Source organism: Drosophila innubila, chromosome X, assembly GCF_004354385.1.
Source record: "Drosophila innubila isolate TH190305 chromosome X, UK_Dinn_1.0, whole genome shotgun sequence".
NCBI lineage: Eukaryota > Metazoa > Arthropoda > Insecta > Diptera > Drosophilidae > Drosophila > Drosophila innubila.
The window spans coordinates 277,061-298,162 of NC_047626.1; the positions used below are offsets into that span (position 1 = coordinate 277,061).

The 21,102-nt window shown below is 31.4% G+C and overlaps 2 protein-coding genes across 2 annotated transcripts in view; one reads left to right on the forward strand and one right to left on the reverse strand.

Moving 5' to 3' along the window:
- LOC117792726 (coiled-coil domain-containing protein CG32809) overlaps positions 1-19,652 on the forward strand; it is a 33,349-nt gene extending 13,697 nt beyond the window's left edge. Inside the window, exons 6-18 of the mRNA XM_034632973.1 lie at positions 3,812-3,902; positions 4,559-4,651; positions 5,016-5,130; positions 5,459-5,557; positions 9,226-9,389; positions 10,221-10,286; positions 10,356-10,439; positions 10,649-10,711; positions 11,395-11,857; positions 12,259-12,441; positions 12,516-12,609; positions 17,713-17,889; positions 18,504-19,652. Coding sequence (XP_034488864.1) covers positions 3,812-3,902; positions 4,559-4,651; positions 5,016-5,130; positions 5,459-5,557; positions 9,226-9,389; positions 10,221-10,286; positions 10,356-10,439; positions 10,649-10,711; positions 11,395-11,857; positions 12,259-12,441; positions 12,516-12,609; positions 17,713-17,889; positions 18,504-19,568 — 2,757 coding nt within the window. The 3' untranslated portion in view covers positions 19,569-19,652. The remainder of the gene's footprint in view (positions 1-3,811; positions 3,903-4,558; positions 4,652-5,015; positions 5,131-5,458; positions 5,558-9,225; positions 9,390-10,220; positions 10,287-10,355; positions 10,440-10,648; positions 10,712-11,394; positions 11,858-12,258; positions 12,442-12,515; positions 12,610-17,712; positions 17,890-18,503) is intronic.
- Positions 7,322-8,497, reverse strand: LOC117792743. Its single transcript, XM_034632996.1, has 3 exons — positions 8,365-8,497; positions 8,052-8,299; positions 7,322-7,558 (listed from the first exon to the last, which is right to left on the reverse strand). Exons 1-3 carry the CDS (start codon positions 8,429-8,431, stop codon positions 7,388-7,390), a joined length of 486 nt encoding a protein of 161 aa, XP_034488887.1. The 5' UTR covers positions 8,432-8,497; the 3' UTR covers positions 7,322-7,387.
- Positions 19,653-21,102: the final 1,450 nt, after the last annotated feature.

Sequence of the window (21,102 nt, forward strand, 5' to 3'; positions counted from 1 at the left end):
CACCCCTTGTGCAGTGCTGCCAACTCTACGGGACATAAAAAAGCCAAACTAGCCCTTGAAAAAAGCTAAATAGCCAGAAAATGTTATTCTGCAGCTGAACTTATGTAGGTCTGATTGGTCTCTATATTTCTTAAGCATACTGCTGGAACTTCATAATTATGACAGCATTCGTTAAAATGTATTCATCAGAAAGCAGAAAGAACTTCAAGTTTTTTTCCAATTTTTTCCACACTTCTTTTCGACCCTGCAAATCTTTAAAATGCATCAGGGTCTTAAAGATAAAATTTCCTGCTTGGTAATTACCGTTATATTTTTTATATTAAAGTATGCTGTAATTTTCCAAATACCACAGGAGTTTAAAATTCTTCGATAAAATTAATATATGTAACATATAGAAATTTTTTAACGGGTATCTCATAGTCGGGGTCTTGACTATAGTAGGTCCCGCTTGTTGTTGTTGTTTATGTTGTTAAGCTTAGCATTTTGTTGTTGCTTTTGAACGCAGCGTGTAACCCATTCTACTATGGGCAATTTTCCTAATTTTTGGCACTAATTAATTTATCCAAGTATGCAGATTAACAAAACTTTAATGCCGACGCAAAAAAAGAGTATTTAACTGTTGTTTAATACCAGAAATATTAGCATGTGCTGTATTTAGAGCTGTAAAAAGAGTTGAAAAATGCAGTTTTGGGATATTTTAATTCGGGTATCAGCAGACCCGATTTTTTCTATTCAGGTATACAGCTGTTCCTGAACCGATTGTTTCTATGAGTGCTATATAATGTAGTTATCGTAGACTGTTTGTTTTTAATTATTAAAATTATATTAATTTGAGAACCTGGCAAGTTTCGCTTGAAAAACAATACAATCAATATAAGAAAAAGGGGAAAAAACTAGATCCGAACTCTTGTTTCATTTTGAAGTTGTTAATCCAGCCAGAAAAATAGAAATATAGTACATTCGCATTACACGAAAATGTAAGCATACACTATACACAAAGCTAGTGAAAAAAGCGTTTTGGCAAAAAAAAAAATCAGTTTTCTTTTATTTTAAAAATAGTTAAATGCGTTGAAAAATTGTTCTTTTTTTTTAACTTTTTCTAAGGGTTATAGACAAGAATAATTAAACAATAAATCAAATAAATATACAAAACAAATATTATTTTTTTCAAAACGAACTTACATTTTAAAGTTTGTCAAGAAATTTTTGTTTTTTACTATCTGTACATAAAATATGTACTTATGTATGTGGACGGTAAATCACGCTACCCGTTACATTTAAGTCAGTGAAATAGGAATATTCAATTAGTATTTTCTGTAAGAAATAATATTCTCTGATATTGTGCATCTATAAAAAAAAAAAACACTTTGTCCCGACTCACTTATTCACTCACTGACTGACTGATCATTGCACACCCCAAACCATAAGACCTAGGAGGCTAAAATTTTCACGCAACATAGCTGAGACAATATTATCGTGCAATTAGACGCACAAATTAAATTGCAACAGGGTCAAAATCGGGGTCAAAGTTCTCATATTGTTGAGTAAAAAAAACTTTGTTAGTTTAAGAGCTGTTTCAACGAAACTAATTTTAATAGATAGGCTCAGTATGATTGTACGACATATCAACGCATTTATTATTACTTTACATGAAATAACAATTTATAATTTGCTTAAGATAGATTATGAATGAATTCAAAGAATGATAAATATGTGCTTGAATACTTGAATAAGGGTAAATCATGAATTTCGAGATAAACATTAAATATCGAATAAAAAGAGAAAGCTTTTGTAGAAAAGCAATGTTAGCAATTGAATAATCGCAAGACTCGTCAATAATAATTGGCAAAGAGGTTAATTAACTGGGTGTGTATTTTGTTACAAAATACTTACGAGCTCAAATTGGCTGTGTTTTGGCCATGCCCCTGGCCCTGGAATTTCCAACAAGAGTATTGAATTTAAATTAAAGTGAAACTTATTAATCAGCTAAATGCAGGCGTATTTACTTTATGAAAAAACAACTTACATATTTTAGGAATATAATTGTGCTTGATATGTAGATTCCCTATTCTAATTACAATAAAATATTACTCAGAAGACGAAAATTTGAAAATAAATATTAGGAAATAAAAATTAAAAAAAAAACAAATATTGTTATCAAGGAGTAAAACCGAAACACATATAGGTTACGGTTTCGGTTCCGGTACGTCCCAAAATAATTATTTCGGTAAAAGGTTCTATTTCAGTTTTTTTCTTTCGGTTCCAGTATCAGTAACGGTACAGAAAATCATTTTTGAAACATTTTAAAATTTTAAGATGTCGTTTTATAATAAATATGACATCAAAACAAACAGACCTAGGGCAAACAAAATTTTTTTGAACGAATTTAAAAATATTTGAATGCAGCATGTATTCAAAGGCCAAATCATGATCAAAATGACATTCCGCTTGAAAATCGGTTTAGTTTTGACCAAGTTATGACAGTTTAAAGTTGGTCAGACTTTGGATATAACAACTTTACAAGTCCAAATTTTTGTCCGATTTGACATGATTTTTTACAGAAAAATGAAAGGTCTCAAAATCAAGTTTAAAGTGTTGTTTTATGCTAATTACGATATAAGAAGTTGATTAAAAGTGAAAACTTGAGATTTAAAATTTTGAATTTTCAAAATTTCAAAGGGGGGACCCTTAGCAACGAAAACAAGATTTAGAGGAATGTAATTTTTTTTTTTAATTAATTAAATTTAAGTGCAGAATGAATTTAGAGGCCAAATCATGATCAAAATGACATTCCTTTTAAAAATCGGTTTAGTTTTGACAAAGCTATGACAGTGTGAAGTTGCTCGGACTTTGGATATAACAACTTTACAAGTCAAAATTTTAGTTTAATTTCACATGATTTTTAACAAAAAAATGAAAGGTATCAGAATCAAGTTTAAAGTAGTCTTTTATACTAATTACGATATAAGGAGTTGATTAAAAGTGAAAACTTGAGATTTAAAATTTTGATTTTTCAATATTTCAAAGGGGGGACCCTTAGCATCGAAATCGAATCTTCGTCGAAAATAAATGAATTTTCTAAATGAACAAAAATTGAATACAGAATGAATTTAGAATTAATGAATTTTTAATTAATAAAATTTAAGTGCAGAATGAATTTAGAGGCCAAATCATGATCAAAATGACATTCCGTTTGAAAATCTATTCAGTTTTGATCAAGTTATGACAGTTGGAAGTTGGACAACTCTTTGACCTGGCAAATTTTCCACAAACGTACCGGTACAAGCGTTTCGGTATCTGATTCTTGGCAGAGAATGTTCATTCGGTTACGGTTTCACTTCCGGTACTAAAAATGAAACGGTTAGTTTCGGTTAACGGTTCCGCTACGGGTTCCGGTGTTATTTCCTGATTGTTATTAGAAAATACAAATTCAGGAAAAAAAATATTGGGAAAACAAAAATTAGGAAAGTCAAAATTAAAAATATAATTTATTAAAAGTCGCGCGTGATTTTTACATAGTTTCTTTTTTCTAATTTAGTAATCTGAATATATTTTAAAGTTAAATTTCCTAACTTATGATTTCTTTTTTTCCTCTTTTCTTTGTTTTTGTAATTTCTTCAAAAATATTCTGAATTCAAATGAAGTACCATAAAAAATAAATATATACATGTACATAAAACTCTTTGACCTGACTTACTGACTGACTGATCGTTGCACAGCCTAAACCAAAAGACTTAGAGGCTGAAATTGTCATGATATATATTATATAAATATTAATTGATATTTTAATTTGCCATTATTTCCATTACAGATTGGCAAGCAACCAGCCCCTTATTATGTTGGTTCATCTCAGACGTTGCCACGTGGCATGTATGCCTCGGATCGCAATAAAGTCTCAATGGGTGCGTAACACACAACCACACGCACTCACACACACACACATCTTAATCTAGATTCGGAATCATAATGCATTTTTCAAAAAAAAAATTGGACCCATAACATTTAATAATTAGAAAAACCAGAGCTTTTTTCTTAAGCACCAATACATATAAAACTACTTTTTGTTTTTTCTAATTTGCACTATCTTAATTTCGGAAAATAAATAATAGAATATCTAATTTAAAAATTATGGTATTTATTGTAAATTCTTTTTAAAATTTAAAATAATTTCTTAGTTTTAAGGGTCCTTTTTAAGGGGTAATTTTTTTCTAAAATTGGACATATTTCCATAAATACTTGCTTGTTATTATAATAATTCAATATTAGTTTTATATTTAAAAAGTTGTTTCTAAATTTCTCAATTTGGTGTCCAATTTGCACTATTTAAAATCCACATATCTAAATATATATTAATGGGTAGGTAATTTCTCCTTAAAATAAAGAAAAATATTTCTGAAAATCGGACATTTTTTCAACTATCATTTTAAACAGTAATTCGTTGTTTAAGATATTTTAATATTATAAATATGTATATTATATACGTATTTATCCGAATGTTTAAAGCCCCATGCATAAATATATTATGTACCTATAATTTAATACCAAAAAAATATAAAAGGAGCGCCTGTGAAACCATTCAGATCGCTTTTTCGAAGGGGTAGCTTGGAACCACTGTTTCCATATTCCTCGGACCAATTATACAGTATACCAGGTACACGAATATATACCTTTCATTACTTATGATTAGAGCATATCACTTATTTTCATGTATACTTGTGTATAATACGTTTATAAACAATTAATAAGTTGCTCTGTTTTATGGGTTTTCAAAATAAGCGTGGCAATTACTCAGAAACTCGATATTTTGCTAATTTGTAAATACTTTATTTTAGTTAAGCCTTTAGCTTAACGTATAGATCGTACACATTATTTGATTTACACGTTATAAAAATGGTTCCTTATGTTGGTATTAATATAAGTAATAGTAATAAAATACGTAAATAAATGTTGCAAGATATAGCGTTTTCTCAAGAGTCTTTTGCGATTGGTGCACATTAATTTAATTTCACTTACAGACGGATATACTAGTTCCCCGGAGAGGAGCTCACGCGGAAACTATGAGGAGCCCTATTACAGTCAGTACGGTACTCGCGGCCCTGTCGTCGCACCCATCATTGACGAGGAACAAAGGTGAGTGTACTACGAGTAGCGTTATCGAAATTGAAATAATAGATCACGATGCAAAATATAGCGTTTTCTCAAAAATATGCTTTTTTTAATTCGAAAATACTATTGTTATCAAGGCTGAAAACCACCAAAATTTCATCTTCCTAGGGTTCGGTTCATTATTTAACCCAACCGGTTCTGCGAGGTTTGGTTAAGAACCGGTTCGCAGCCTTGGTTTTGTATAATATCGACACAGATTATTATTGTTCAAAAAAATTTAAATTTCTATGTATTTTTTTTTAAATTAGAAAACTCATTTGATATTTCTATTTCCATTTCTATTTTCACGTAGCGATGCGGCTCTCGCCGAAGACCAATACTCTCTGTATGGCATAAAAGTTGGTCCCAACCGCCTGCCACATCGCGGTAATCAGATTTACGATCCAACCAGGTGAGAATAATCCAACTTCTGTTCACGCATAGATTTCATATAGGTTTCATAGTCAGCCAGCAGTAAATTTGATAATATGTGAATACGATCTTGAACAGGATCAGATTTGCTCGAGCTGCGTTTACTACGTCTGTAAATTTTAATGCGCTTGACATTGCCATTATTTGAGGTTGTTGTTGCTGTGGCCACTGGATGAAAATAAGTGGTTCCCTTGCTCTTAATGGCCTGAACAATCAGGCAGAGCAAATAGCCGCCAAACGAGAGAAATGCCAATGAAGTAATGCTTATTTGAAACAAGGTCTGCAACTTTGATGGTTTCTCCTCAGTCCAAGAGGATACATGATCACTGGAGTGCCAGGACTGTGAGGGACCACTCTCAGGCATTCCACGATCACTCCTTTAAAAAAACAATTTAACAATTTCAGTTATGTTAATTTAATTAAACGATTCCCTATACAAATGTAGAAAAAAATTATGATAGAAAAAATTAGAAATATTCCTATTGCGTTGTAGATAAAAATAAGGAAACACCAAAATTAGAAAAATAATTATTGTGAAAAAAAATATTGGAAAGACAAAAATTAGGAAAGATCAAATTTAAGAATTCTTTAAATAGAATATAAAAATATGGGAAAGATAAAAATCAGAAAAGACCAAAATTAGGAAAATTGTTTTTAGGAATTAAGAATTAGGAAAAAAAATGGGGAAGACAAAAATTATGAAAGACCAAAATTAGGAAAAAAAAAAAAAATGGGGAAGACAAAAATTATGAAAGACCAAAATTAGGAAAATTGTTACTAGGAAAAAATATAAATATTTTTACATAATTCTTAATTTTTACTTTTTCTTATTTTTGTTTCCCCAATAGTGTTTTCCTAATTTGTATTTTCTATAAACATAATTCCTTATTTTGGCTTTTCTTAATTTTAAACTTCCAAATATTTTTTTTCCAAATTTAGAAATTTATGATTTTTTTCTTTCTCCTCCTTATCTTGGTATCCTAACATTTGATACTTATTTTTTTCCATTTTTATTATAATTTCTTAAGAAATGTGCGAAAGTCGTATGAGGTAGGTTAATGAAAATAAATTAAACACACCGTTCGGCAGCCATTAAGGCCATTCGTTGGGGAGCATTAGGTGATTCGTCACAGCTCTTAGAATCTTCGGTAACATCATTATCAACAGCATCATCATCCTCATCAGCGTGAAAACTCTCTGTATTGCTCATCATTTGCATTGATTTCTTTAAAATCAGCAAATCTTGTAGTTGAAAATTTGATAAACAGTTGGCAAAGCGCTGTGGCGTACTGGTAACTATTTTTAATTGAAATACCGATTAGTTAGTTAGTCAGTTGGTTAGTTTAGCACACTTACTACTTACCACTACAATAGGCCATGGATGTTTCGGTTCTCAGATCTCGTAGTAGACTAACAACGGCTGCAAAATTAAATGAAACCAAACCAAATGAATGCCAGTTTTCAGTTTAGTTGGTAACGCTTGCATGAGCCAAGTATTTTAACTTTCGTGACATGAATCCGAATTTAGGCTTGACTGCTCAATTGGATCTTGAGAGTACGACAGTAACGGAAATGATAAAAACACTAAATAAACATGTCACAAGTGCATATACCATTCTTGTGACTAATCAACTTAATTTCAGTCAGTTCATTGGCAATAAAAACCAGGACAGATACGCATACCCTACCCCTATTGGTAGGGGTACCCCTACCCCTTCCCACCCAAATTAACAATTAGTCCAAGTGTGCATCGCCATTTTGACCTAGTTTAATAACACTTGAGCCCAAAAATTGTTAAAACAACATAATTTTATTGTTTACGACTACGAGTCTTCATAGTTGTACCTCGTTTCTTGCTGCCTCTGGCCGCCAGGGGGCCTCTTGTGGTGCCTAAGCGATCAGTAGCTTTCCTAGCATTCGACTTGGCAATAACCGAAGCAAGTCCTTTGTTCTTGCTGGTTTCTGCTTGATTTGTCCTCATCTACGGATCAGACATTAAAAAGTTGTTTGAAATTTTGTTTTCTAAGTTTGTTTATAGAATATAAATTATTTTAATATACAGTATTTTTTAGAGGATCTGAATCTGAATATTTTTATTTATTGCGACTTATAAAATTTATTATCTTTTGACCTTTATTTTGACAAAAAGCGAAAACGTAACCGTTAGCGCGTATTTATCGATTGAAATTGGTCATTTAATCAATTAATTTTTATAAAAACGTGTTCGAAATTTTGACAACTATAGCTGTATTTCGAATCGGAAAAAAACAAAAAACCGTAAGCCGTAACGAAATTAAAATACAAAATTTTTGCGAAACAGATTTTTGAACATAACCGAAAGCGTTACTAAAACCAATATTCGTTTCGGTTTGATACTAATTATTGATGATTTTTTTGTAGTCAAAGCTTCAAATAATGCACAAAATGTAATTACTTTAATTACTATCTAGTATAGTACTTTCGAAATCTCTTACCGTTTTGGCCAGACGATTGATCAAACTGCGACACTGTGTCGGCGGCAGTGGTTTATTCTTGATATTCGATGTTTTTGGCTTTAGTTTGAATGGCAATAGGACCTTCTCCTCAGTCAGAGAGAGGAGTCCAATATTCATGCCCAGTTCAATGGCAAATTCCACGGCACGTTGCAAAGATCCAAATGGACTGATCACATCCTCGATGACCGCATCCTTCATATGCTCGCACAGCTCTTCGGGAGTTGAGCCTGCTCAAGTATCAGATCAATTCAAAAGCGATTCAGCAGACTGAATCAATCGAAGAGATACTTACTTAAATCTGGCTTTCGACTGAGCAGATCCAACACATATGGCAGCAAGGATGTTGTATTTGTTTCCATTTTTAATTTTTCCTTTTCTAAAATTAATTTCTAATAAATATTAGTTTTTGTTTTTTGTTTCAGCTCTTATTTTCCTAACGCTTGCTTACAGTTCGAAGTTTGTTATGTGTCTGAACAAATTTTAAAATACATTTCACTTACCTTCCCAAGTGACAATTATTTTTAGGCCTGCTTGATTTATTATTTTTATTTATTTTTTTAATATCAACGAAAAGATAAAGAAAGAAAGATTTTTATAAAAAAAATTAATTTTTGACCTATCGTTTCTTTAGCAGCTATATGATATAGAACTCTGATCCAAAAATTAAAACAAACTCGATCTGCGTACAGTATCCAGGAACCAACATACTCGTACCAAGTTTGAATCAAACTACTGGTTTGAATTTAAGACTGTGTACAAATTAAATATAGATATATTCATTAGCTTTTAGAAAGTAAAGTAAAGTAAAGTAATTAAAGCTTTTTAAAGTAAAGCTTTTGAAAATCGGGTTTGGCATTCACAAGTAATGATGACAAAAGTGGGTGCACCTCTAAAAAAAAGTAAGAAAAAAAGCCAGATTTTTACAAAATTCTAAAAAAAAAACTCTGCCATTGAAAACAAAATAAAATCTATATTTATTATAGATCTATATTTATTAAAAATTTAAAATTTGTCATTTTGTAAAATTATTATTATTCTTAATTTTCTGAAAAAAACATAAAAATGATAATTATGAAATAAATATATGATAATAAATAAATTAATATTAAATATATTTGCTGCTAACTGTGCCTAATTGTGTGCTTTATTTTAGACCTGAAGATTTACATCGCATACGTGTCGAGCACATGGAGCGTCAACTGGCCAACTTGACTGGATTGGTCCAAAAGGCCTTGGTTAATCAAAATCCACAAATCGCACCAATAGCCGTACCCACATTAGACTCCAACTATCTCGTTGTGCCATCACAAATACAGGGTATGTCCATAATAATATTTATTGTATATATGTTTGTTTTTTTTTTTAACACTGTGCAATCTATAGTGGCTTCCAGCTTATTTGACCCACTAGTTTTACATATTTATGACACAAATGAATTTATCTTTTAATTGGAAACAGAAATAATTTAAATTTAAATGCAGATTTGTTAAGTGTTGTTTGAATTTCAGCTCAATATATATTTATTTAATTTTTTTCTATAAATTATTTTGCAAAACGCTTATTGCACGATAAAATTGTCTCAGCTATGTTGTGTGAAAATTTCAACCTCCTAGGTCTTATGGTTTGGGCTGTTCAATGATCAGTGAGTGGATGAGTGAGTGATAAACATAATCAAACATAATTTAAAATGTTGTGGGTCAAATAAACTGTGGGCTGTATGTTAACCATATGCTGGTTAAATAATTCTATTATCTTAAAGTCGCCTGTCACCGCTTATAGATCAAATTAAATGTATAACCATTATAATAAGGAGCTTTTGTGTTTATTAAACCCATTCGTATAGTCACATACCCAAAAAAATACTAAAATTGTCGATTCTTGCATAGTAACATTTATTTGACTTATTTATAATCAAAATTATTGGAAATTTAAGATTAAAAGGTACATTTTGTGGTAGTTTTTGTATGTGTATTAAATTTGTATTATAAGTAAAAAATGGTTTTTTTTTAATTTCAAAAAAATCAATATATTTCTTATTTTTTAATTCAAATATTATAATCGCTCTGTTCCCTGTTATATCTAGACTCGACTTCCTACAAGAACTGAACAATTTCTGTAATTTGTATCTATTTTGTACTACCAATTTAGCTAACGGTTCCGCTGACGAGCTGTACGTTAGGGAAAAGGCTCCTAAATTGGGCAAAAACTCATGTCGTAAGTGTACCAAATAAAAGATTTAATGAATTAAGAATGTCGATGCCAAGACTTGTGATGTTTTTTCAGAGAAATCCGTGTCGTTTGAAAAATCAGTTTCGTTTAGCGACGATATACAGGGAATTCCCAAATCTCATAATCCACTACATGCCGGTAAATAAAAGACAGAAATATGAAATTACAATTTACATAGTTTACTTTTAATTTTCAAACATCCCAAAGCAAGAAAAGTGATCTACATTTTTTTAAATGATGTTCAATTTGAATTATTGATGTAAAAATTGAGTAGAACTAAACTTGTTGCCTTTTTATTACCACTTATGCCTATTCATACTGATATTACTACTACACTGGAACTAAAGCTGATACCAAACCTACAAAACCGGCAATCAAGTCTTCTACATTGCCAAGAACATCGTCACAAGGTAAGACATCCAAAAACGTTGAATACAATGAAAGGGAATGTACATTTTTCAGGGACTGTAATCTTTAAAAGCAACATTTAAAAAAATTTTGTGAGTTTTATTTTCTTATTACTACCTAATAAAAACTACTGCATACTTTTAGGTGATTGTATTGAATTAAATATTATTATCTTTGGTTATCTATTACTGCCGTTCTACTTTTCCGATCTTGCTATGGTTAAGTGAAATATACTATATCTTAAAAACTGTGGGTGTAGTGGTTTTTCGCGATTTGAGGGGGTGGAGAGGGGGCGTGGCTTAATTTAAAAAAAAACTTGATCTGCGTGGGGTATATAGAAATCTGTGTGCCAAATTTGGTTACTCTACCGATTATAGTCTCTGAGATCCTTTTTTTCATACGGACGGACAGACACACATGGCTATATCGACCCAGCTGTTGATGCTGATCAAGAATATATATACTTTATGGGGTCGGAGATGCTTCCTTCCCCTGGGTATAAAAATAACAATCATTTTTTAGGGTGCCTGATACTGTGATGTTCAGGAATTCTTATCAGAATCTCAAGCACAATCACTCATGCACATTTAGATATTCACAAACATATATTATTTTTTAAATTAATTTTAAATTCAATTTTAAATGTTAAAATAAAGAAATGCTGACATCTGAAATCAATCCGTAGAACGCGATCGACTTAAGCCTCCTCCGCCGCCAAAACCGATTGTACTAGCTCAGACATCGCATCCAAATTATCGGGCGGACATCGCACTCGCTCCCGAAGTCTACAATCATTTGAGAGGTCTACAGAAGAAGGCAAAGGACTTACGGATGGAGGTGCGAACCTTGAGGCGATTATCCCAGGCTCAATCCGTGGCGGTACGTGAGGATATCAAGAGCACCTTTATGCGCATACGTGCCACACTGTTGGCCAGTGGCAGTGGCAGCTTTTGGGGGCAGAGTGATCAGGATACGACCCGCATATCGAGGGAGGAGGAACTCTATAAACAGGAGGTCATACGACTCGAAAAGGATTTAAGCGATCTGGAAGCATCCGTGGAGAATCTACGTGGCGAAGTCATCAATCGACGGACCCGAGTCAATATGACCGCTGTGGAGGATATGGCCCTAGTTCTCAGTCGCGCAAGGTATATAATTAAATTAGAAATTTAATTTATTTTACTTCAACTAAAAAGAGTACATTAAAAATAAAAAAAAAATTATGAAAAATGGATTGAATAGATAATATTCAAATTATTGAACGATTAATTTGTCTCAGCTATGTTGTGTCAAAAGTTCAGCCTCCTTGGTTGTACCGTTTGGGCTGCACTAATATCAGTCAGTCAGGACAAACAGTTTTTTATAAAAAGATAAGAAAAATCAATATCGATACTTATATCGATTTTTTAATATCAATACAATAAAATAATCGAGTTAAATTAGTTGAGAATCAGTTCCGTCATTATTCATTTGAATAACTCGCATTATTTTCTTATCGTATGATATGTAATCAATTTTTGATTTAATTTTTTGATTCTTAAAAATCTAGCAAGACTGTTGCTGAACTCAAACTGAAGTTTCCAACACTGTCAAACGGATTGCGTTGCATATTGTCGAACGAGATGGAAAAAGTAGTGCGCGAAGAAAAGTTCCTAAAAGAAGAGCCGGACCGTTTGGAATCGGCACTACGTCGCTGCAAAAAGTTAACTGGCACCTTGGTGACACTTAAACGGTTTGTAATCGATATTAATCGCTTCTAAGCTAATGCTGATTTCTAAATCCTAATACCTTTCTCGAAACATATAGACTGGCTAGCGTGCAGGAACAACGCTTACCTCCCAATGAGCCGCCAATAACTGAAGAGTCCTTACGTTCTGCAGATATTTCGGCTCCTGACAAGGTGAGCTTATAAGTGTGACAACAAACAACTTGAAAAACAACAAAAAAAATATACAAAAGACACACAGCTAATTTTGAAAAAACAAACAAAAATATTAGTAACACCTAGGGCTGTATTGCCAATGCTACTTTAATGCATTAAACACCGTTCCATACCATGTCATACATAATTATTACGTATACGTATACTAATGTTTAATAATATTCTTTGTATGATTTCAATGACAAAAACCAAACAAAATACAAAAATTAGTTGCTTTTGACCGAAAGAAGTAATGCATTGGCTATGTTTAATTTAAAAAACATGCATTTTATTGCACACTTTAGTATACTTTTTACATATTGTAATAGTCGCTGACTAAATATAAATAAATATGTAAGAATTTTACATCCATAGAGTACTTAACAGTGTACACTGATTGTTTTGCGAAATTTTCGAAATTTTCAAGATTTGCACATTATGGAAAATAATAGAGCGATTATGACGATAATGATAATAATAATGATAATGCACAACACGCTAAAGTTGTAAATATATACTATATCATTCTTGATCAGTCCAATAACGATAACAATAACAAAAGCAACTATTGTAAATGAAACTTAATACAAATTTTTAAAATACTCGTATTCATTTCTATCAATCTATTGATATGAAAACTTTACCAAGCTGTTGTGCTCCAATAAAAGAAAGTTCCATGAGTTTCATTAGAAGTACCAAATATTTATCTAATTTCTTTACAACATAAATCATTTAAATTTAGTCAAGCGATTATGTATATACATATATTTGAGATACATGATAATACTGACAAATTTGAGTTACATTTAAATTTTAAATAATTAGTTCTCAATCATTTACTTTACAGTGATTGATTTACTTTTTTATATTTTTTTAAGGAACCTAAAATTTAAAGTTAAACCTATGTTTTCTTTTCTTTTACTGGCATTTTATTACCTTCAGAATACGAAGTAAAAGAGAACTAGATAAACGAATTTTAAGAAGTCAGTTTCCAGCATTAAGCTTATTTCATTAGCTTAATTCAGCAATTGTAGAATCTTATTTGTGTCTTAAATTTACCTGGTTTAAATCAAGTTCCTAATAAATTGAAAATCATCGCGACTTTATTTTATAGTCACTAACAACAATTGTGACTTTTGTGATAATTATTAAACTAGAAATGAGGTACAAGTATATATTTTTAATATAATGTTTGCCTGCTCAAGCATTATAACATAACTAATAAACTTTTGACAACTGACATTTAAGAGAATTGTGAAATAAAGATAAAGTATAATTTTCGATTCCGAATTGGTAGAAAGTTTATTTTTTCATGAGTATTAAAAATTAGTTTGAATTCGAGTACGCAAGTATTCAAGGATATCAACAAAATATTGATAATCGTAATAAATGCCATTCTATAAATTGAACCAACCCTATCTTGTTTATGTTTTGTTGAGTTTCGTATTAACTTATTACGATTGGCTGTCATTAATCAATATATACTTAATCAAATTGACAATAGTTTGTTAAAGGCGAAGCTTCACCGATACAAATCCTTTCTCAAAAAGAAAAAATTCAAAAAAAAAACATTGGGAGCTATTTTTAAAAAAATAATAACACGCTATCCATGTTCATATGATGACAAAAACACCAATCAAAGTTAAAAAAAAAGTCTTATTAAATAAGGTTTACCTAGTGATTTCATTTTCTTCTTCTTGCCTTTTTTGGAACTAACATTTTTGATATCGTATACAACAACAACTACAACCACATAGTTTAACTGGCGATGGAGTTCTAACTTCAAAGAGGCAATTACTGAGTAATGACTGAAAATATAAAAATAAAAACAAAACAAAAAAAAAACAAATTTTACTAAAACCCTTTTTTAAAAAGATGAACTCATAAAACTATGTCAATTTTATTTTAGCTAAACATTAATTGCTCCGCATTACACATTACTAGTTTATATTTTTTGTATACTACTTACTATTGCTATAAACTTCTAACTAATACTAAAATCGAAACCATATTAAAAAAAAACTCATAAATAAGCTATCCATAAAGCCCAAAACCACACATACTACCAACTGCAGCTATCATTAGTTACATACGTACATATATAATATCCAATTTATTATGTGTATACATATAAATGTGTGTGCTTAACTTGCTTAACTTTCCAAAAGGGAATTTATCGTATTGGTTTTATTAGCTTACACTTTTGCTATATACTATATGCTCATCTATTGGGCGATTCTCCTCTTTGTTCCACTTTGTTCCGTACTGTTTAATTGAGAAGGGAACTGTAGATGATAACTGATCAAATCGCATTCAAAAAACCTCCAGAACAAAGTGCCATACTGTTTTTTTTTTTTTTGTTTACAATTCCCCATTTTTTTATCACTAGCCAAATTATCAAGAACATTGATTGAATGTAGGCAACGACAGGTAATTAGAATTGACAGCATTTTTATAAAATTCAACACTTAAGTATCGTTTTTTTTATCACCGTGCCTAAAACAATAATTCAAATACTAAATACCACTTATATTAATTCAAGATAAATAAAGTCGCCGGGAGCCTTAATCGAGACGGGCAACTGTTTGCTCAAGTGCTTGTGCGTCTCTCTGGCGCCACTTTCCAAGACATGACGGAAAGTGCACGGGGAGCAAACAGTGCTTATGCAATTCCAATATTAATTTTATATTTGTTTTGATTGTCTTTTTTGTCAGTGGTCTCTCCATGACCCGTCTACACATATTTCTTTGAATAATCCTATTTCTAAACCTTAAATTTTGCAAATAGCATCAACATAATTTTATAATGTTGTAACAGTCAAACAACAAATCTTTAAATATTGCGTTAGATATGTTTTGTGTATAAATTTCACAGAACTAGTTCTTGTAAACTTGATAGCAAATAATTTTACAATTCGTAAAATTTCACTTGATTTCTTTTAAAATATTTGGATACAACTATTTAAATTTGTATATGGAAAACAATATGTCAATACTTCGTACTTCATAATATTAAATAGTTTCACAAAATAAACATATTAAAAGGCTCTTCAAGTAATAAAGGCGCTTACATTCAATTTCGAAGGATATAAGATAAGCCAAGACGATGTCGTATTTATTTCGAAAAAATCCATGAATTTTTTTTATAACATAGATTTTCTTTAACATATATTTTTTCTTTTGCTGTTTCATGGCGAAATCATGTACTCCTTATTTTTACTTTAATTGGTATAATTAGGCATTCTTTATAACATTTGGTTTTTTAATGTTTTATAATTATGTTTGTTGTAAGAAACTCTTTCGTAAAAAGTTGAATTCTACTTATGAGGTCCTGTCGAATCCCCTATTTCTTAATTCATGTTGAAGTATTTTTAAAACAGACTATTATTTTCGAAATATTTGAATTGTTTGAATTATGTTGTAAGCTGGGTGGCAATGTATTAGAAAAATAAATAAATAAACCGATCAAATGGAATTACACAACTTTTGGAAAGAGAAAACTTCGGTGTTCCGATGAACAAAATATATTATTTAATACATGCATATATATTTATAGAAGTATTAAAAGCTTTGAATATGTGTTTATTAAATTTACTTTTGTTTTTTATTCTTGTGTTTATTTTAAAATTTTAAAATACCCAAAGTTGGTTAAGTAAAAAGAAAATTCCTGTATTAATGTTTTAGTTTAAAAGCGTATGTACATACTCGTATATAAATATTATGCATATACAAATTAGCAAAAAAAAAAAAAAAAAAAATTTGTTATGTACCCGAAAACTTGTTTCTTAAACGTCCAGTCAATAATAGTGATGTGATAATCCAATTAACTACGTTCTATGATAAAACGACCAAGTGTTTTTAAAATCAATGTATGCAAATAGTCAGTCACTCAAGTTCTCACTCATCAATTGTTGTCTTTGAAGTTTTAACCATCTTTATATATTTACCCCTCATAAATCATCAACAACATCATCAACATCAACCTCACTATCATCATCATCAAAATATCCATATACGTATTCAATACAAAATCAGTCAATAATCGTACATAATTTAAGTCTATTTATCAATTAAAACTAATAAGCGTCTAGAAATTTGTATGTGTAATTAATTGACCCTTTATTCTATCCAAAAATATTTAATCGGTGAAGTCTTCTTCTTTGTTTCGAGATAAATATCGCTTGCGTTTTTTAATTCTTAATCTTTCTGTGACACAAACTCCTCAAGTTTTAATTATCACACCCATTTTGATACTCATTAGTTTTTATATATAATAATCAAGGCTGCAAACCTCAAAAATTTTATTAAGGGTTCGGTTCGGCGGTTCGAACCATAGAGCGAGAAATAAATATTTGCGTAATTGGAAAAACATAAAATTTATGTAATTATTTTTTTTTCGAACCGAACCTTTTATTTTAGAAAGTGGTTCGGTTTAGGTTCGGGTTCGCAAAGTAAATATTTTCAAGGGTTCGGTTCATGATACGGTTCAGGCTGTTTAAAAACCCGAACCAAACCGGTTCTACGAGGTTCGGTTCAGAACCGGCTTGCAGCCTTGATAAAAAAAACTCTTTGTCCTGACTCACTGACTGATCATTGTGGAGGCCAAACAGTACGACCTAGAAAACTGAAATTTTCACACAGTTATTATTATTATTCATACACAAACACAAATCTCTGAATTAAACCATGAGTTGCTTTACTGTCATGCATGTTGTGTTATTAAATTTAGTAATAATATAAGTATATTTATTTAAGGAATCTGTTACATTTTTAATAAATATTTATATCTATTTGTATATGAACATTTTGCACAGCATGATTCATTGTTATTATGCAATCCGTTTTCATTAAAAAGCACAACAGCTTTTCTTTTTATTTTTGCCACCAACTTGATGGGTTGTTTTTTTTTTCAACTTGTACAATTGTAAATCTTTTTGTTTCTGTACTCCATAAGTGCATATATATATACATACCAAACATATTTGTATGTATAAATGTGCAATGTCATTTAACTTTTTCTTTAGCTTCAGCGGTTAACAATAATTCATTCATTTTACAATTGGCCAATTGTTTATTTTTGTAGCCAATCCCAACACCCAGGATGGGGTCGTTCGCTATCAGCGGGGGACTCGCACCCGAAAACGCACTCGATGCTTTGCTAGACGAGCTCAAGACATTCTCAAAGCCGATTGCTCAACAACAACAGCAACAACAACAGCAACAACAACAACACCATCAGCAACAACAGCAACCTTTCGAGGTAAGATATAAATCAAAAATCGCAAATGACACACATAAACTAAATTAACAATAAAGAAACCAAAAATAGTTATTATTTTTTCAGTTTTATGTTTTATTTAAAGTAATGCATTTTTTTACTCAAAAATAAAAATCAACTTGTACATTTTCCCGATTGCCTTGCGGAATGCTAACTGCGGAATTTGATCTTCTTTTGACCCCTAGTTTGATTCTGCATCAAATTTGGAAAATATATTTTTGACATCACTGTCTTTTTTCTACATACTATCTCCTTGACACTTTTTAAGGACTTTAAACCGTCAAAACTTTGTCAAATTTTAACCGATTGCCTTGTGGAATGTCAATTTTATCTTTTTTTGACATCTTATTTGATTCTGCATTAAAATTGGAAAATTAAATTATTTTAATCACTGACCAAAGGAAAGACCCTTGACACTTTAGCAAAGTCGTTTTGGAAAACCCTATTCATGTAACTTTATGTAAATATTATTTTCCGATTGATCGACAACTCGATGTTTTTTTTTTTTTGTGTTTCTTAGATTTTTACATTTCGATTGTAAAGAAGATTCGCAGTTTGGATTTAAATCACTTGTGTTTTGTATCTGGTATTTCCAGGTGCGTCCCGAAGATTCAACATCCGATGACAGCGCACAGGCGGCTGTGCAAAGTACAGTCACCACGCAAATTTCGCAGGCGCGTCTTTTCACCGAGGCGAACATGAATATGCAGCAGGCGAACGCGAGCACGAACACAAGCACGAGCAACACGAACACGAGCATGGTGATGGCAACAACAACAACAACAAGTAATGTGGCAGCACCATTAACACTACCAAGAGGTAGTACACTTGCTGGTACCTTGACACATCAGGAATCCAAACTGCAATTGATGGTAAACACTGGAAATATTGGAAGTCTGCGTCGTTTGCTCTCGTTTCCTAGTGCCAGTGAATCGGAAAACGAGTTCCCTGCTCCACCACCGACACTGCCAAACGGTGGTAAACCGCCCATACCCGAGCGTAATGCCGATTTAATAACTAAAGTGGGTCACAAACGTATACCGCCACCACCGCCGCCGCGCACCAGCTCACGCAGTCCACTGGCCAGTCCGACAAGCCCAAATGTGCCACATGTGGCAGCTGTGGCAGTGGGAAACAATGTTGCCAAAGTGGCAGTGGCAGCAACTGCTGCTGCTGCTGCCGTTGCTGGCAACGACAACTCAAGTGGCGACAATTCCAGTGGCAATGAGTCGGGCAACGATCATGTGCAACGTCAGGTGGCACTTGAGATGCGTCACCAGGAACTATTGAAAAAGCAAAAGCTTCTACAGGAGCAATACCAAAGATTGCAACAAATGAGCAAACTGCCCTCGGTGGATATATCCTCAACCACACAACCAACTGGATCTGGTCACACTGAAACAAATAGCATACAGCAAAAGATCGCTGCATTGAATTTAGCTTGTTTAGAGTCAGGTGGCAACACTGTCGCTACTTCTTCTACTGCTGCTGCTGCTGACAATTCAGCGCTGGCTACAAATGGTGTGTTGATCAGTGATGCTACGGGTGGTGTGGTTGGCGGTGGTGTTGGTGTTGGTGGTGTTGTTGCTGCTGCTACTCAAAACACACAGCAATCAAGCACAATGACCACTAAACAGGTGTACGAAACGGAAATACTCTAACACAACTGGAAATTGGCGTGGAGCGAAACTAAAATTGATATTTAAATACACCCAGAGACTAAATAAATACACAGATATTTTCGACTTTTTTTCTTAAATTACAATTTGATTTAACTAAAACTTTGGTGTCCAAATAGCAAGTTCCCCTACACATATGCCATAGTTATGCAGCCCAAACCGTAAAGCGTAGAAAGCTTAAATATTTACACAACATAGTTAAGACAAATTCTACGTGAGATTAAGCTTCGTATTTAGAAATTGGAATGGAATAGTTCTCAAATTCCAGGTAAATTTTGACACCACTGATATACAAATTTTCTTCTCTAACTGTCAACATAAACATGAAATATAAGTGGTATATTTATTTTAAAAAATTTTCAAAATATATTTACCAATTTATTTTTATGAATTTATATAACAGTCTATTCAAATTAGCTTAGTTCCTTTCGGATTTATAACTATGTGATCACTTTAGTTATAAATCCCAAACAAACAAAGTCCTAGAAAAGAAACGATTAAATTGAAAGTGCAAATATTAAGATGTTGTTGCATTTTTCTCTGGGTGTACGAGTATTGGGCCTGTGAAACTATCTCTGTCACTTGCACGATTTTCTCTTCTCTCTCCCTCTATCTATGTATATCTATCTTTTTCATGCTAAAAGACACAACCCGTAACATGTAAAGACTTCAAGTCCTTAGCTCTTTAATATTATCATGAATATCTCAATAAGGAACGTTAGTACTTAAGATAGTCAACGGTACAGATAGGTGTTTAATCTTAATGTCATACATACGGCTAGTAAAGTAATTGTTTTGACAAAAACAAATAAATTAGCATATTTATTTATTTTTAAAAAAATTTTAAATTGCAATAATTCTAAACATTTATTTTGTTTTTAGCTTTTTCTAAGAATCATAAAAAGCTATAGGAAAATAGGATAAAAATTAAATACTTTATTAATTTTGCAATATAAAATATGTGAATTTCGAATTTGATCTAAACAGTTGCTTGACTAACTGTATGTGTATGCATATACACATACTTACATACATTTTTGGTGTACTTGTGAAAGTATGTACATATATATTGCCAAATGAAAATCAAAAACATAACAATAAATAATAATAAAATAAATACAAATGTGCACACTTCTAATGAAATATACATACATGTTTATATACCAATGTACGTGAATATATTACATACATTACATGTTGCAAACAGTTAGTCAAGAAAGTGTTTTGACAAAAAAAAAGATAATTTATTTTAAAAAATATTTAAATTCAATGAACATTATATTCTAATTTAAAACATTTTTAAAAACCCAAGAAAAGAATATTAAAAAAAGAGTACGACTTGACTCACTGTATATTACATTTAGTGTGTTTTTTTTTGCGGTACAAAATTTTTAAAAATATCCAGTTTTTTTATATAAATAAAATAAGAATGTGAAATAACTAGATATATTTTTTAATAAAATATAAAAAAATTTTAATTTGTTTCTTTTTTTTTATTTTTATTTATTATTATTTA

Excerpts from the sequence above, each read along its gene's own strand:
- LOC117792743 (XM_034632996.1), bottom strand. The coding sequence starts at position 8,431 with ATGGAAACAAATACAACATCCTTGCTGCCATATGTGTTGGATCTGCTC. Across the intron at positions 8,300-8,364 it reads CAGTCGAAAGCCAGATTTAA|GCTCAACTCCCGAAGAGCTG; the intron begins GTAAGTATCTCT and ends ATACTTGAGCAG. Across the intron at positions 7,559-8,051 it reads TCAATCGTCTGGCCAAAACG|ATGAGGACAAATCAAGCAGA; the intron begins GTAAGAGATTTC and ends TCTGATCCGTAG.